Source organism: Coregonus lavaretus (genome assembly GCF_964263955.1).
Source record: "Coregonus lavaretus genome assembly, chromosome: 6".
NCBI classification, from domain to species: Eukaryota; Metazoa; Chordata; class Actinopteri; order Salmoniformes; family Salmonidae; genus Coregonus; species Coregonus lavaretus.
In genome coordinates this window covers 11,975,866-11,993,082 of record NC_139993.1, presented here as the reverse complement: position 1 = coordinate 11,993,082, position 17,217 = coordinate 11,975,866, and the positions used below count along the sequence as shown (strand labels likewise).

Sequence of the window (17,217 nt, the reverse complement as noted above, 5' to 3'; positions counted from 1 at the left end):
AAATACAATAAAAATGTTCTCTTGATAAGTGTGTGAATTTGACAATTTTCCAAGTACTTTTGGACAGTCAGGGAACATTTATGGAGTAAAAAGTACATTCTTTTTTTTAGGAATGTAGTGAAGTAAAAGTACAAGTTGTCAAAAATATAAATTGTAATGTACAGATACCCCAAAAAACTACTTAAGTTGTACTTTAAAGTATTTTTACATAAGTACTTCAAATAGCTTTGAGGTTGCTGATGACCTCCCTCAAGGATTCTCGCTCTTTCTTTGGAGCGAATTTATCCCACATTTCAGTGAATTCGCCATGGGTGGCCTGGTTTTCCAATATATCATCACCATGGTGCCTGTGGACAAAGATTCTGTATTATAACTTGCACACAACCAACCACAGTGGGGGAAAAAAGTATTTAGTCAGCCACCAATTGTGCAAGTTCTCCCACTTAAAAAGATGAGAGAGGCCTGTAATTTTCATCATAGGTACACGTCAACTATGACAGACAAATTGAGAGAAAAAAAATCCAGAAAATCACATTGTAGGATTTTTAATGAATTTATTTGCAAATTATGGTGGAAAATAAGTATTTGGTCACCTACAAACAAGCAAGATTTCTGGCTCTCACAGACCTGTAATTTCTTCTTTAAGAGGCTCCTCTGTCCTCCACTCGTTACCTGTATTAATGGCACCTGTTTGAACTTGTTATCAGTATAAAAGACACCTGTCCACAACCTCAAACAGTCACACTCCAAACTCCACTGTAGCCAAGACCAAAGAGCTGTCAAAGGACACCAGAAACAAAATTGTAGACCTGCACCAGGCTGGGAAGACTGAATCTGCAATAGGTAAGCAGCTTGGTTTGAAGAAATCAACTGTGGGAGCAATTATTAGGAAACGGAAGACATACAAGACCACTGATAATCTCCCTCGATCTGGGGCTCCACGCAAGATCTCACCCCGTGGGGTCAAAATGATCACAAGAACGGTGAGCAAAAATCCCAGAACCACACGGGGGGACCTAGTGAATGACATGCAGAGAGCTGGGACCAAAGTAACAAAGCCTACCATCAGTAACACACTACGCCGCCAGGGACTCAAATCCTGCAGTGCCAGACGTGTCCTCCTGCTTAAGCCAGTACATGTCCAGGCCCGTCTGAAGTTTGCTAGAGTGCATTTGGATGCACACACCGCCCGGGCAACGAAGGAGTGGCTTCGTAAGAAGCATTTCAAGGTCCTGGAGTGGCCTAGCCAGTCTCCAGATCTCAACCCCATAGAAAATCTTTGGAGGGAGTTGAAAGTCCGTGTTGCCCAGCGACAGCCCCAAAACATCACTGCTCTAGAGGAGATCTGCATGGAGGAATGGGCCAAAATACCAGCAACAGTGTGTGAAAACCTTGTGAAGACTTACAGAAAACGTTTGACCTGTGTCATTGCCAACAAAGGGTATATAACAAAGTATTGAGAAACTTTTGTTATTGACCAAATACTTATTTTCCACCATAATTTGCAAATAAATTCATTAAAAATCCTACAATGTGATTTTCTGGAAAAAAAATTCTCATTTTGTCTGTCATAGTTGACGTGTACCTATGATGAAAATTACAGGCCTCTCTCATCTTTTTAAGTGGGAGAACTTGCACAATTGGTGGCTGACTAAATACTTTTTTTCCCCACTGTATTTCCGTCTTGTGATTAAAAATCTTACACAATTGATTTAACTGTAATCTATAAATAATCTCAGATATCTAACAGCTGGGCATGTACTATTGCTTATTATGAAAACGTATGAATGAATTAGTGCAGTGCCTAGCTCAGGCGACCACTGCTATCATTGTGTTCATTTGGCACCAGATGGAAGAAAAGGGACTGACTTGGACTTGTCCAATAAGAAACACTCATTTTTGTTTTCCGTTGCAAAGTGTCTTATAAACGTTTTCTGTTGTGTGCCGTCACGTACATGACCCAGGTCAATATGCAGGAGGCACTTCCCACCTGACTTCCTGTGGTGGGTCCACACAATGAGGTGTAAAAAACTGGAGACTGCATCCAAAATGCCCGACCGTTGTTGGTAATCTACTCACGTTCGCATACGCCGATTCATGGACCGTCTATATCCAAGTTACATCCGGTTTATACAGACTAGCATCTTCACATGCGCACTAGCACCCAGGGTGCACAGGGAGCAGCGCGACATAGCAGACGTTGGATGAGTGATGAAAAAAAAATCTGCCTCGTGACAATTATTTGAATAATGCAATGGATGTTTTGTTCATTAAGGTGGTGACTGAAGTGTCTTATTAGGAATTTTCGAATCTGACTCTGTGGCAGTATATAGAAATTGTATTTCTGGGCTGGGCGTCAGGCACTGCAATGTTGCCAACTCCTCAGTAAGGAAAGTAGCTATTGCCTGTCCTAAAAGTCGCTAGAAGTCGCTAAATGACGTCATCACCTAATTTGCATAATTGGCCATGTGCATGTAATTTTGATGGACGCTGTAGGAGAGAGGAATAACATCGTGGGAGAGACAAAAAGTGAGTAAAAAATACCCTAAATATGTTTAGAACTACAAAATAACTTTCTTCTGTCGAGTCTTGTTTTTTTAAATGTCACAATTCCAACCCTCCCCCTTTATCCGGGCTTGGGACCTGCAAAAGTGACCCAAAATAGACACTTTGGCGGAGTTACTTCGTTTTTTATTTTATTTAATTTTTTTCGTTTTCTTAAGTTTGGTTTGGTTTTTAACCTTATGGTCCACTTAGGAGCCTACAACAAGTCACAGTAAAACATGAAAATGTTTAACCATAACATTTTTTACATTTTTTTGTATACAATCTACATTAACAATCTAAATGGACCAAAAAGAGACAATAGAAAAAACTGTCAATGGCAATGTGAGAAAATGATGGTAACTAGTCTGGCCCTAATTCAGGTAAAAAAATAAATAAATCAGACCTCCCTCCACACACACACAGGCTGTGTTGGCTCACAGAAAGAGTGGGCCATCGTCATTTTGGTCAAGGCTCTCTATGGTAGGTTCAGCAACTGAGGGAGCTGACTTAAATGAGTAAGCAGCTGATGTGCCAATGCTTCGATGTTGTCCGACAGTCTCACCCTCAACTCATTAGTGAGGAAGATGGTGAAGGCTACACACCGCTTTCGGACATTGTTTTCATCCTCAGGCGCAAGGTGGAGCTCAGCTGCCTTTGACTCAAAAAGGTAACCAAGGTACAGTTTGGGACTGATGTATCCATATATTGGCCCTTTGAGTACATCAAAATCTGCCAGTGGATTCAGCACCCTGCTGCTCACAGACTTGATCAGGCTAACCAAGCTGTCAAGTAGCTTAAGAGGATCTACTTGCTCTCCCTCAAAAGCCTTGATGGCCAACTGTACCTCACCCAGCACTGACTTCAAAAAAGTCAGATACAATATGTTTTGAGGATCACTTTACATGGAGTATAAAACCTCAGCCATGTAGCAGTGTTCACTGGACTTGGTGACTGCGAAATGCAGCCTAAGCTCCTCCCACTGGTCCAAAATGCATGAAACCGCGGGTTCAATGGAGAGCCAACGTGTGGCACACACCTTGGTTATCTGTAAAGGTTTCTCCCCACAGTTGATGGTCTCATATATGGCCTTGTAGGCCTCCCTGCACTTTGGAGACACTGAAAACCAGTTATAAGTCTCTCATACCAAGTACTCCACACTATGGGGGATGGTGTCATTGGAAGCATGACTTACAGCAAGCTGCAGAGAGTGGCACACACAGCGAATAAGAACCAGATCTTTGAGGCCATACTCCTCCTTCAGCACTTTATGGACCCCACTGTTAATCCCAGTCATAACAGAGGCATTGTCAGTCCATATCCCCAGGAGTTTCTCTTTTCTAAGACAACACTTCTCGAGGAAAGCCACAACAGCACAGGCTATAGATTTGGCATCTCCTCCCTCCAACTCAACAAGCCCCAGAAATGTTGATACAATTGTCTGCTTGGTGTCACTAAAGTACCTTATCACAACCCCCAGGTACTTAGAAACACTTACATCCGTGGACTCTACGAGGAGGAGGCTGAAACACTGGTCACCCACATCTGCAACCAACTTTTTCAGAAAGTATGGTGCCAGAACACCATTAATAATTTCTGTGCACTTTGTCCTGTGCATTTTGAAGTGGGTAGCAGCAGTGGAGTCTGAGAAAGCAGCTCTACATGCTTCTCCAATGTGATCACATGCCAGCATGGAACAGTGTTCAGTGACAGCTAATGCCATGGTGGCCTCAGCCTTTTTTGCAGAGTAATTTTTTAAAACCATAAATGGCAGCTTGTTTTGTCGGGGGTGGGGCCCACGGCAGCACCCGCTGCTCGTTGAGAAGAGTAAGAACGATATGTGCTTTTTTATTTTATTTTATTTAACCTTTATTTAACCAGGTAGGCCAGTTGAGAACAAGTTCTCATTTACAACTGCGACCTGGCCAAGATAAAGCAAAGCAGTGCGATAAAAACAACAACAACACAGAGTTACACATGGGATAAACAAAACATACAGTCAATAACACAATAGAAAATCTATATACAGTGTGTGCAAATGTAATAAGTTATGGAGGTAAGGCAATAAATAGGCCATAGTGCAAAATAATTACAATTTAGTATTAATACTGGAGTGATAGATGTGCAGAAGATGATGTGCAAATAGAGATACTGGGGTGCAAATGAGCAAAATAAATAACAATATGGGGATGAGGTAGTTGGGTGGGCTAATTACAGATGGGCTGTGTACAGGTGCAGTGATCGGTAAGCTGCTCTGACAACTGATGCTTAAAGTTAGTGAAGGTGATAAGAGTCTCCAGCTTCAGAGATTTTTGCAGTTCGTCCCAGTCATTAGCAGCAGAGAACTGGAAGGAATGGCGGCCAAAGGAGGTGTTGGCTTTGGGGATGACCAGTGAGATATACCTGCTGGAGCGCATACTACGGGTGGGTGTTGCTATGGTGACCAATGAGCTAAGATAAGGTGGGGATTTGCCTAGCAGAGATTTATAGATGACCTGGAGTCAGTGGGATTGGCAACGAATATGTAGTGAGGGCCAGCCAACGAGAGCGTACAGGTCACAATGGTGGGTAGTATATGGGGCTTTGGTGACAAAACGGATGGCACAGTGATAGACTACATCCAATTTGCTGGGTAGAGTGTTGGAGGCTATTTTGTAAATGACATCGCCGAAGTCAAGGATCGGTAGGATAGTCCGTTTTACGAGGGCATGTTTGGCAGCATGAGTGAAGGTGGCTTTGTTTGCGAAATAGGAAGCCGATTCTAGATTTAACTTTGGATTGGAGATGCTTAATGTGAGTCTGGAAGGAGAGTTTACGGTCTAACCAGACACCTAGGTATTTGTAGTTGTCCACATATTCTAAGTCAGACCCGCCGAGAGTAGTGATTCTAGTCGGGCGGGCGGGTGCAAGCAGCGTTCGATTGAAGAGCATGCATTTAGTTTTACTAGTGTTTAAGAGCAGTTGGAGGCTACGGAATGAGTGTTTTATGGCATTGAAGCTCGTTTGAAGGTTTGTTAACACAGTGTCCAATGAAGGGCCAGATGTATACAAAATGGTGTTGTCTGCATAGAGGTGGATCTGAGAGTCACCAGCAGCAAGAGCGACATCATTGATATACACAGAGAATAGAGTCGGCCCGAGAATTGAACCCTGTGGCATCCCCATAGAGACTGCCAGAGGTCCAGACAACAGGCCCTCCGATTTGACACATTGAACTCTATCTGAGAAGTAGTTGGTGAACCAGGCGAAGGCAGTCATTTGAGAAACCAAGATTTTTAGTCAGCCAATAAGAATGCAGTGATTGACAGAGTCGAAAGCCTTGGCCAGGTCGATGAAGACGGCTGCACAGTACTGTCTTTTATCGATCGCGGTTATAATATCGTTTAGGACCTTGAGCGTGGCTGAGGTGCACCCATGACCAGCTCGGAAACCAGATTGCATAGCGGAAAAGGTACGGTGGGATTCGAAATGGTCGGTGATCTGTTTGTTAACTTTCAAAAACTTTCGAAGGGCAGGGCAGGATGGATATAGGTCTGTAACAGTTTGGATCTAGAGTGTCACCCCCTTTGAAGAGGGGATGACCGCGGCAGCTTTCCAATCTCTGGGGATCTCAGATGATACGAAAGAGAGGTTGAACAGGCTAGTAACAGGGGTTGCTACATTTTCGGCTGCTAATTTTAGAAAGAAAGGGTCCAGATTGTCTTGCCCAGCTGATTTGTAGGGGTCCAGATTTTGCAGCTCTTTCAGAACATCAGCTATCTGAATTTGGGTGAAGGAGAAGCGGGGGGGAGGGGGGGGGGGCATGGGCAAGTTGCAGCGGAGGGTGCAGAGCTGGTGGCCGGGGTAGGGGTAGCCAGGTGGAAAGCATGGCCAGCCGTAGCAAAATGCTTATTTAAATTCTCGATTATCGTAGATTTATCGGTGGTGACAGTGTTTCCTAGCCTCAGTGCAGTGGGCAGCTGAGAGGAGGTGCTCTTATTCTCCATGGACTTTACAGTGTCCCAAAACTTTTTGGAGTTAGTGCTGCAGGATGCACATTTCTGTTTGAAAAAACTAGCCTTTTCTTTCCTAACTGATTGTGTATATTGGTTCCTGACTTCCCTGAAAAGTTGCATATCGCGGGGGCTGTTCGATGCTAATGCAGTACGCCACAGGATGTTTTTGTGCTGGTCAAGGGCAGTCAAGTCTGGGGTGAGCCAGGGGCTATATCTGTTCTTAGTTCTGAATTTTTTGAATGGGGCATGTTTATTTAAGATGGAGAGGAAAGCACTTTTAAAGAACAACCAGGCATCCTCTACTGACGGAATGAGGTCAATATCCATCCAGGATACCCGGGCCAGGTCAATTAGAAAGGCCTGCTCGCTGAAGTGTTTTAGGGAGCGTTTGACAGTGATGAGGGGTGGTCGTTTGACCGCAGACCCATTACGGACGCAGGCAATGAGGCAGTGATCGCTGAGATCCTGGTTGAAGACATCAGAGGTGTATTTAGAGGGTAATTTAGTCAGGATGATATCTATGAGGGTGCCCATGTTTACGGATTTAGGGTTGTACCTGTTAGGTTCCTTGATAATTTGTGTGAGATTGAGGGCATCTAGTTTAGATTGTAGGACGGCCGGGGGGGTTAAGCATATCCCAGTTTAGGTCACCAAGCAGTACGAACTCTGAGGATAGATGGCGGGCAATCAATTCACATATGGTGTCCAGGGCACAGCTGGGGGCTGAGGGGGGTCTGTAGCAAACGGCAACAGTGAGAGACTTATTTCTGGAAAGGTGGATTTTTAGAAGTAGAAGCTCAAACTGTTTGGGCACAGACCTGGATAGTATGATAGAGCTCTGCAGGCTATCTCTACAGTAGATTGCAACTCCGCCCCCTTTGGCAGTTCTATCTAGATGGAACATTTTGTAGTTGGGGATGGAAATCTCAGAGTTTTTGGTGGCCTTCCTAAGCCAGGATTCAGACACTGCTAGAACATCAGGGTTCTCTGGCACCCCAATGGTGGAACAAGCTCCCTCACGACGCCAGGACAGCGGAGTCACTCACCACCTTCCGGAGACACTTGAAACCCCACCTCTTTAAGGAATACCTGGGATAGGATAAAGTAATCCTTCTACCCCCCCTTACCCCACCCCAAAGAAAGAAAAAAAAGTAACCAAGTGGTTATCCCACTGGCTATAAGGTGAATGCACCAATTTGTAAGTCGCTCTGGATAAGAGCGTCTGCTAAATGATGTAAATGTAAATGTAAATGGTTGGCGGAGTGTGCTAACGCAGTGAATAACTCAAACTTAGGGAGGAGGCTTTAAGAACTGGTCTTCTAGTGCGTTGGGTACAGAGAATAAAAGGGGCAGATTTCCGGGCGTTGTAGAATAGATTCAGGGCATTATGTACAGACAAGGATATGGAAGGATATGAGTACAGTGGAGGTAAACCTAAGCGTTGGGTAACGATGAAAGAGATAGCATCACTGGAGGCACCGATTGAGCCGGTCTCCGCGTGTGTTGGGGGTGGGACAAAGGAGCTATCTGAGGCAGGTTGAGCGGGACTGGGGGCTCTACAGTGAAACTGTATAATAAGAACTAACCAAAACAGCAATAGGCAAGGAATATTGAAATGGGAGAGAGGCTTTCCCGTCAGTCTCCAATAACACCAGAAAAAGTCGCTAGATTTGTTGCTAGTCGAATACCGCAAGGATCTCAAACAGATATAATATTTGACAAAAAATATAATAATTACAAACCTTGCTTACATTTGTTTGAGATCAAGTCTCTCTCGAATGTGTGGTAATACTTGGGAACAGATTTCCAAAATTTAAATCACTTGGAGCTGATTTATTTTATGTTGAACAATAATAAAAATAACAATAATACTAATAATATAAAACGTGTAATATAAATAATATAAATCAACTAAAAAAATCGGCCCGCGGGCCGCCAGTTGGAGAACCCTGACAATGGGCTAGTAGAAGGCAAGAGATGGAGAGAAGACCAGCCTCCATTGCTTTAGCTACCCACTCTCAGCCCATCTTTATGTGTTTTTTTTTTCATTTGCATACGTTTGTTAAATTCTTACTGACAAAAACAGTGTGGGTTAGCGTTAGCTAGTTCATTCTCGTGATGGATGCCCGAATGTCAGGCGGGACCGGTGTCGTTGGTACAACCGCTAACGTTAGATCAAATTTGCCTAACGTTAGATCAAATTTGCAAGGACCCAGTTCAGGTAACGGGAGAAGGATGACGTCCAAAAAAACGCGTTCAAAAAAAGGGAAAAGAAGAAAGAGACGGAGGAGTAAAAAGACAAAGACCAACAGAACACCACCATATTTACCACCGGAGGTAACTGGCTAGCTACTGTAGCTAGCTGCAGCTTGCTATCAAGTTCATGTTAGTTGGCTAGCTAGCAATATTATCCAATGCTAGGCTAGCCAGAGCCTAGCTATTTACAAATTCTGACATTATTTTAGCTAGCATCTGGCAGATGCTGTCGTCTGAGCTTTTTCGATGGTAAGAAACTTTTTGGCCATATGTAACGTTGTTATAAGCAGGGAATGGACATTTGTTTGTTTGTTGACAACAACAACAGCTGGCTTTCTCACATTACAATCAATGTTGTGACTAGCTGCAAGAGAGCAGCTTGGCAGCTCCATGATGATGTTACAATATACATTGTTTCCCTGGTGGTGCATAGATGTAAAATATTGTACTGATAGCTTGCTGTGGTGTGGGTAGTTTTTAGTAAGAAGTACGTTAGTCAACAGTGGGTTGTGCTTGTCTGTCAAAATACAAAATGCAGTACAGGCACATCTTTTCAAAACATGTCCTTCTCTCTGTTTCTCTCAGGCTGAAGAGGGAAACATTGAATATAAGGTACTAGTATACAGTTCTTTATTTTTGCATGTCATCTTCCATTTCACCTGTAGCTAGTAATCAAAAGACAAAAGACAAAACACATCGATGTATAGGCATGTGGTTCACTTGTTGGACACTTCTTGGTGGTGAAGTGCTGTCCTGTGCTCTAACTTCATTGCAGCTGAAGTTGGTGAACCCCACACAATACCGCTTTGAGCACCTGGCCACCCAGTTAAAATGGCGTCTTCAAGAGGGACGGGGTGAGGCGGTGTATCAGATTGGGGTGGAAGACAATGGCCTGCTTGTCGGACTGTCAGAGGGAGACATGAGAGCCTCGCTGAAGACCCTACGGAGGATGGCAGAGAAGTATGTCACTACCTCGTTTGCAAACGTCACCAAAGGCACAATCTGGGATACTTTCTTCTGCTCAATGGTCATTTCAATTATACCCATAGATTTTTGAAGAAACTACTTTATAAATGTCTAATTTGACAGTTTGCCATTGTTGCTGTATTTACCAGTTGCCCCTCAGTTTGGTGGGTGTTGGTGATAAATGTGCTATGTCTGCCTCACCAGGGTTGGTGCTGACATCACACTTCTACGAGAAAGAGAGGTGGATTACGACTCGGACAGAAGCTGCCGGAAAATCGCAGAGGTTCTTGTCCGAAAAGTTCCAGACGACCAACAGGTGAGATTAAACAGCAGAAGGGCTGACTGTGTGCTGAGACGTGGTCCAGTGGTAACACTCCTGGCTCCATGCATATATGCGACTGTGGTTAAATTCCCTTCTCACTGTATCTCCCATTGTTTATTTTCTGTCTGTCAATAAATCATTAAAATGCGAAAGGAGAGTGACTCTCCACTCTCCTTAAAAAAAACTGTAGAGTCAGATGTCCTACCTCTACCATTTGTTTTGCACTCAATTATATAAATGCTCAATGGTAAGCTGTACATACAATGAAGGGTTTCTGCCATGCCGATCTGCTATAATTTGTGTGTGTATGAGAGCAGTTCTTGGACCTGCGTGTGGCGGTGCTGGGAAACGTGGACTCCGGGAAATCCACACTGTTGGGGGTGCTGACGCAAGGCGAGCTGGACAACGGGCGAGGCCGGGCACGCCTCAACCTCTTCAGGCACCTTCACGAAATCCAAACGGGCAGGACATCCAGCATCAGCTTTGAGATTTTGGGCTTCAATAGCAAAGGGGAGGTGGGTAACAGCGTCTTATAGGTGACAAGATAGAGGAAGGAAGGATAAACACGCATTAGTTTTCCTCATTTGAGCAAAGACTATAAAAAAACAAAAACAACTTAGTCCTCAAAAACTACACTGATATAACAAAAACGTGTAATGACACAAAAAACTATGTAACAGTAAACAAATGTTTTGAACATCTTCTATTTGTGACTAACCCATAAAAACAGTGTAACAACACACAAGTGAATTGAACTTCCTCTCATGTGGCTTTTGAAGGTGGTGAACTACAGTGACTCCCGTACAGCCGAAGAGATTTGCGAGAGCTCTTCTAAAATGATCACGTTCATTGACCTGGCCGGCCACCACAAGTACCTGAAGACCACCATCTTTGGCCTCACCAGCTACTGCCCAGACTTCGCCATGCTGGTGGTCAGTGCCAACACAGGCATAGGTAAGCCCGATCATATAGCTATAACAGTGTAGATTGTGCGGGCCCTCGTAACCTCTACAAGATTTGTTTGGCCCAGCAAGCTATGAAAAGTGATGTGCGTTTGACTACTTATGTGACCACTGACTAGGGTTACAAAGAGGGCGTTAATTGCAGATGAGGACATTGTTTATTATATGTTTTTCCATTAATCTTCTCCTGAACATATTTACTAGAAACTCATGGACAACTTGGACACCATTTCTTTTTTTTGTTACTCAAGTATAAATTACCAAAGTTTCCATAGATTTCCAAAATAATCAGTTAATTACCAAAAGTCTGGAAACCTTTGTAAATTACTGGGAGTTTTGCGACCCTACCACTGACCCAACCAGATACTATTTTCTCCCCCTTAGCTGGCACCACCCGGGAGCACCTTGGCCTGGCCATGGCACTTAAGGTGCCCATCTTTATCGTGGTCAGCAAGGTGGACTTGTGCGCCAAGGGCACGGTGGAACGCACAGTACGCCAGCTGGAGTATGTCCTCAAGCTGCCCGGCTGTAACAAGGTGCCGATGGTGGTGGCAAGCCCGGACGACGCTGTCACAGCTGCCCAGCAGTTCGCTCAGTCCTCCAGGTAGACCTAGAAGCAAACTGGAATTGAGATTCAGAACCCAACTATACACCACATAAGCCTTAGTCCAGGGTGACTAGAAGGGAATTGACTTAGCAAGCATGTACGGCAACGTTGTTTGTATTGGTGGGGGAAAAAATCTATACAGTTACATATTGGGATATTATTTTTGAGGATATAGCATATCGTTTTGACAATATCCCAATATTATTTTTGCGATAGCTGCACCAAAACTTTCCTTCATAGCTTGTTCTCCATCTTTTTAAAAATAGGGAGCCAATTTGTTTTAAGCACTTTTATTTCCATGACTGATCAAACCTGTTTTCTCATGGCTCTCTCTTGTCCCTCTGCAGCAGACATATGGTGAGCAATATGTTTGGAACATCGAATCACAATAAAATCGCAGTATCAAATCGCAATACATATCGTATCGGCACCAAAGTATTGTGATAATGTTGTATTGTGAGGTCCCTGGCAATTCCCAGCCCTAGTTGTTTGACCTAGTTGTTTGACTTTGTCTAATTTAAACATCAAGGGACTAACTAACTTAGTGGGCAGAATTTGGCATGGGACATCATAATGATGCAATTTTCCCATGTGTAAACTGATTTTATGAAAGTCAGATAACCAGATTAGAAGTGTTTTAGACATCTTTTGAGAAACCATTAAAATATGTCTACCTGGTTGTTATTTGACCAGATAACATCCAAAATATGACATCTTTATGACTTCTTGATGTAGTCATGAAAAACATGTCTTTACCTGGTTGTAATCTGGTTGTCCGATATGTCTCCTCAACCAGAAAACCACTTCTTGACATCCAGACAATAATCTTCTGATCACCCAAGCCAATTTCTTTACACAAAATTACATAATTACAACAACGTTTGTGATGTCATGGTTAGGTTATATACTGGTCGTAAAAGTCACCTCATGCCAACTTTAGCTACATGTATAGTCTGTGCTTGAGAGTGCAACACTGGTGTGTCCCTTTGTGCCGTAGCATCACACCCATCTTCACCCTGTCCAGCGTGTCTGGAGAGAGTCTGGACCTGCTTAAGGTCTTCTTCAACATCCTGCCTCCTCTCAGCAACAGCAAGGAGCAGGAGGAGCTCATGCAGCAACTTACTGAGTTCCAGGTAGTACACCTGCATATACACACACGCACCCAGGCACATTAACGTATACAATTATTGTGTGAATGATGTGTGTGCATGGACATTGTGTGGGTCCATGCACACTCACAACTAACACAATAATACACATATTACACACACGTACAGTATTTACCAACACACTACACCCATCCAAACGCATTCATACATTCATGCACACGCATAACAAAACATACACCCACACATACATTGCATACATACGAGATGTGAACATGCACTTTCACACATTCAGATTCACACCCTTATTCTGTATCAATGGTTGCAAAATATACTTCCTCATTCCTCTGCTTGTGAATATAGGTAGATGAGATCTATACAGTGCCAGATGTGGGGACAGTGGTGGGAGGAACTCTCTACAGGTCAGTTGGCCATACATCATATTGATACTCATGAATGGAATGATAATGGATTGATTTAGAACTGTTCTAGGGATTGTTCACCCAAATGACAAAATGACATATTGGTCTCCTTACATATTGGTCTGTCTATGGACAAGGTCTGACAGCAATCCTGCTTTGGTTTAGTTTCCCTGGCACTGTTTCCAAATCAAATCAAATGAAATTGTATTTGTGACATGCGCCGAATACAACAGGTGAAACACCTTACAGTGAAATGCTTAATTACAAGACCTTAACCAACAATGCAGTTTAAGAAAAATAAGTGTTAAGCAAAAAATAAAAGAAGAAGAAAAATAGAAAAATAACAAATAATTAAAGAGCAGCAGTAAAATAACAGTAGCGAGGCTATATACAGGGGGTACCGGTACAGAGTCAATGTGTGGGGGAACAGGTTAGTCGAGGTAATTGAGGTAATATGTACATGTGGGTAGAGGTAAAGTGACTATGCATAGACAATAAACAGAGAGTAGCAGCAGCGTAAAAAGATGAGGTGGGGGTGCAAATAGTCCGGGTAGCCATGATTAGCTGTTCAGGAGTCTTATGGCTTGGGCGTAGAAGCTGTTGAGAAGCCTTTTGGACCTAGACTTGGCGCTCCGGTACAGCTTGCCGTGCGGTAGCAGAGAGAACCGTCTATGACTAGGGTGGCTGGAGTCTTTGATAATTTTGAGGGCCTTCCTCTGACACCGCCTGGTATAGAGGTCCTGGATGGCAGGAAGCTTGGCCCCAGTGATGTACTGGGCCATACGCACTACCCTCTGTAGTGCCTTGCGGTCGGAGGCCGAGCAGTTGCCATACCAGGAGGTGATGCAACCAGTCAGGATGCTCTCGATGGTGCAGCAGTAGAGCATTTTGAGGATCTGAGGACCCATGCCAAATCTTTTCAGTCTCCTGAGGGGGAATAGGCTTTGTCATGCCTTCTTCACAACTGTCTTGGTGTGTTTGGACTATGATAGTTTGTTGGTGATGTGGACACCAAGGAACTTGAAGCTCTCAACCTGCTCCACTACAGCCCCGTCGATGAGAATGGGGGCGTGCTCGGTCCTCCTTTTCCTGTAGTCCACAATCATATACTTTGTCTTGATCACATTGAGGGAGAGTTTGTTATCCTGGCACCACACTGCCAGGTCTCTGACCTCCTCCCTATAGGCTGTCGTGGGCAAACTTAATGATGGCGTTGGAGTCGTGCTTGGCCCTTGCAGTCATGGGTGAACAGGGAGTACAGGAGGGGACTGAGCACGCACCCCTGAGGGGCCCCCGTGTTGAGGATCAGCGTGGCAGATGTGTTGTTACCTACCCTTACCACCTGGGGGCGGCCCGTCAGGAAGTCCAGGATCCAGTTGCAGAGGGAGGTGTTTAGTCCCAGCTTAGTGATGAGCTTTGAGGGCACTATGGTATTGAACGCTGAGCTGTAGTCAATGAATAGCATTCTCACGTAGGTGTTCCTTTTGTCCAGGTGGGAAAGGGCAGTGTGGAGTGCAATAGAGATTGCATCATCTGTGGATCTGTTGGGGCGGTATGCAAATTGGAGTGGGTCTAGGGTTTCTGGGAAAATGGTGTTGATGTGAGCCATGACCAGCCTTTCAAAGCACTTCATGGCTACAGACTTACGTGCTAACGTTTTAGCATTTGTGGCACAAATCCCATTCAAGTCATGGTACCTATATTAGCATTTTTCGCGCATCATGTTCAAATCTATAGGTGACTTTGTTGAGCTTTTTTTGTAAGATACTTTCAGAGGATTTGCTTAGTTAAGCTTTTAGCTAATCAAAAACCAATAGAAGTCAATCTACTGCAAACGGTGTAACCTTGAAGTGCTGCTCCAAATGATTTGACCTGGAGAGTTCCACCTTGACATGGCATAATATGTTTTTCCTCCCGTTGTCCCGCGGACAGTGGGGTGTGTCGCGAGGGGGAGAGGCTGGTGGTTGGCCCTACGGACGAGGGCCGTTTCCTGAGGCTGAAGGTGGGCAGCATCCATAGGAACCGCTCTGCATGCAGGGTGCTGAGAGCCGGCCAAGCCGCCACACTGGCCCTGGGCAACTTTGACCGCTCGCTGCTCCGCAAGGTCAGAGGGTTCAGCCACAACACAACTGCACCGCATGTGCCCAGATGTGAATTTTCATGACTTTTATTTATTTATCTAGAAGATATCGTATTCTCCCCTACCATGTTCTATGTTCTGCCAATCACATCCCTTAATATGACTGAACATTGCAGGGTCACATTTTGAAACAGGATGACTGCACGAACTGCTCATGGTTATGATACTGTCATCTGTCCTCTGTTTTGTGTGTTACATGTGAAACCTCAAGCATAGGTAGCAGGTTTGTGTAGCCTACTACGTTTTTATGTTTGTTTATTTTTGAAGCACTCCAGACAAGAAGTTCCCTCATGGGAAAAATAAATGTATTCTATAAATAAAGTTATTCAAAGATTGATAGCTATCAGTGAAAAACATACTTTTGTCCTTGAACAATCTGACACAATGTCCATGCACACTCATAACACAATATAATACACACATACATGCACAAACAACTCACAAGTCATATGTAGTAAAAATGTAGTCTACTGTTGTTATAAAATCAGTCCCACAATGGTTGTTCCTTTCCCATCTCCCAAAGTACTTATTGGTGTGTGTGTGTGTTTGTGTTGAATAGGGTATGGTGATGGTCAGCACGAAGATGAACCCCACCATCTGCTGGCAGTTTGAGGCGGCCATCGTCCTTCTCTTCCACGCCAAAACATTCCGTCGGGGCTTCCAAGTGACCGTGCACGTGGGGAATGTAAGACAGACGGCCACCGTGGAGTGCCTGCATGGAAAGGTTAGTAATAATCATTATAAACTGGGTAGTTAGAGTCCTGAATGCTGATTGACTGAAAGCCCTGGTATATCAGACAATATACCACTGGTATGACGCAAAACTACTTGTTTACTGTTCTAATTACCTCAGTAACCTATTTCTAATAACAATAAGGCACCTCAGGGGTTTGTGGTATATGGCCAATATACCACGGCTAAGGGCTGTATCCAGGCACTCTGCGTTGCGTCGTGCATAAGAACAGCCCTTAGCCGTGATATACTGGCCATATACAAAACCCCCTCGTGCCTTATTGCGTAAGTATACACTCCTTTTTCTTTAAAAAAATGTTTTATTATTTAAGTTGATAAATTATACGTTTTATTCGTACAGCGTCTTTCATACATTGTATTATTCAGCCAAATTTGTACAATGTCAAATGAAACCACAGTTAGCACCGCCTTAACACAGCAGTGCCTCAATATGGGCCGCATTCAGTAGGACACAACTTTGTGCAACGTTCAGATAGAGATTGTATTATATAGAACAAACATGCCACTCTGCCTTGTAGAGGAAGAGGAATCAGGTCAGCTCTATCCACAATGTCTGCCTACTGATTGTGGCCCTGCTGCTTTACGTGTCAACACAAACCGTTTTGTGTACCCTTCCCTGTTTTCACCACCAGGAGGAGCTGCGCACAGGCGAGAGGGCCGTGGTCTGCTTCCGCTTCATCAAACACCCGGAGTACCTCCGCATGGGCGCCAAGCTGCTCTTCAGGGAGGGCGTGACCAAGGGCATCGGCCACGTCACCAGCCTCCTGCCCAACTCACACAACCATGACCAGAACCAGATCCACGACCAGAACCAGAGGGAGGTAGAGAAATAGAGAGGAGGAAAAAGGAGGGAAGGAGAGGAAATGATAAGCTCTCCTGAACATGCCTCCCCCTCAGAGTAAGTTTGTGTGAACTGCCGGCGCCGGACGTCATCCCAGTAGTTTGGTATTGAACCACACACTGGTATTTTAATCCCCATTTGTGTGTATCTAAGTGAGTCTGTACTGTACTTTCCTCATCTGCCCTTCGTGGCATGTAGAGATGTGAAGCACCATTGAAACCCTTGATCCTTCTCAGTGGTGTATTCTGGAGCGGCGCTTTGATGAGTGTGGGTTCGGCCGCACGGCAAAGGTCGGCGTCTTAA

At 44.3% G+C, this 17,217-nt stretch overlaps 1 protein-coding gene across 1 annotated transcript; it reads left to right on the top strand.

Annotated features, from left to right (window-relative positions):
• Positions 1–8,657: 8,657 nt before the first annotated feature.
• On the top strand, positions 8,658–16,960 carry LOC311131165 (GTP-binding protein 2-like; the record flags this gene model as incomplete). The annotated part of the gene is made up of 12 exons (XM_084164009.1): positions 8,658–8,876; positions 9,381–9,407; positions 9,571–9,755; positions 9,966–10,077; positions 10,401–10,598; positions 10,863–11,037; positions 11,430–11,649; positions 12,650–12,785; positions 13,122–13,180; positions 15,113–15,284; positions 15,880–16,044; positions 16,706–16,960. 12 exons carry the CDS (start codon positions 8,658–8,660, stop codon positions 16,904–16,906), a joined length of 1,869 nt encoding a protein of 622 aa, XP_084020135.1. The 3' UTR covers positions 16,907–16,960.
• Positions 16,961–17,217: the final 257 nt, after the last annotated feature.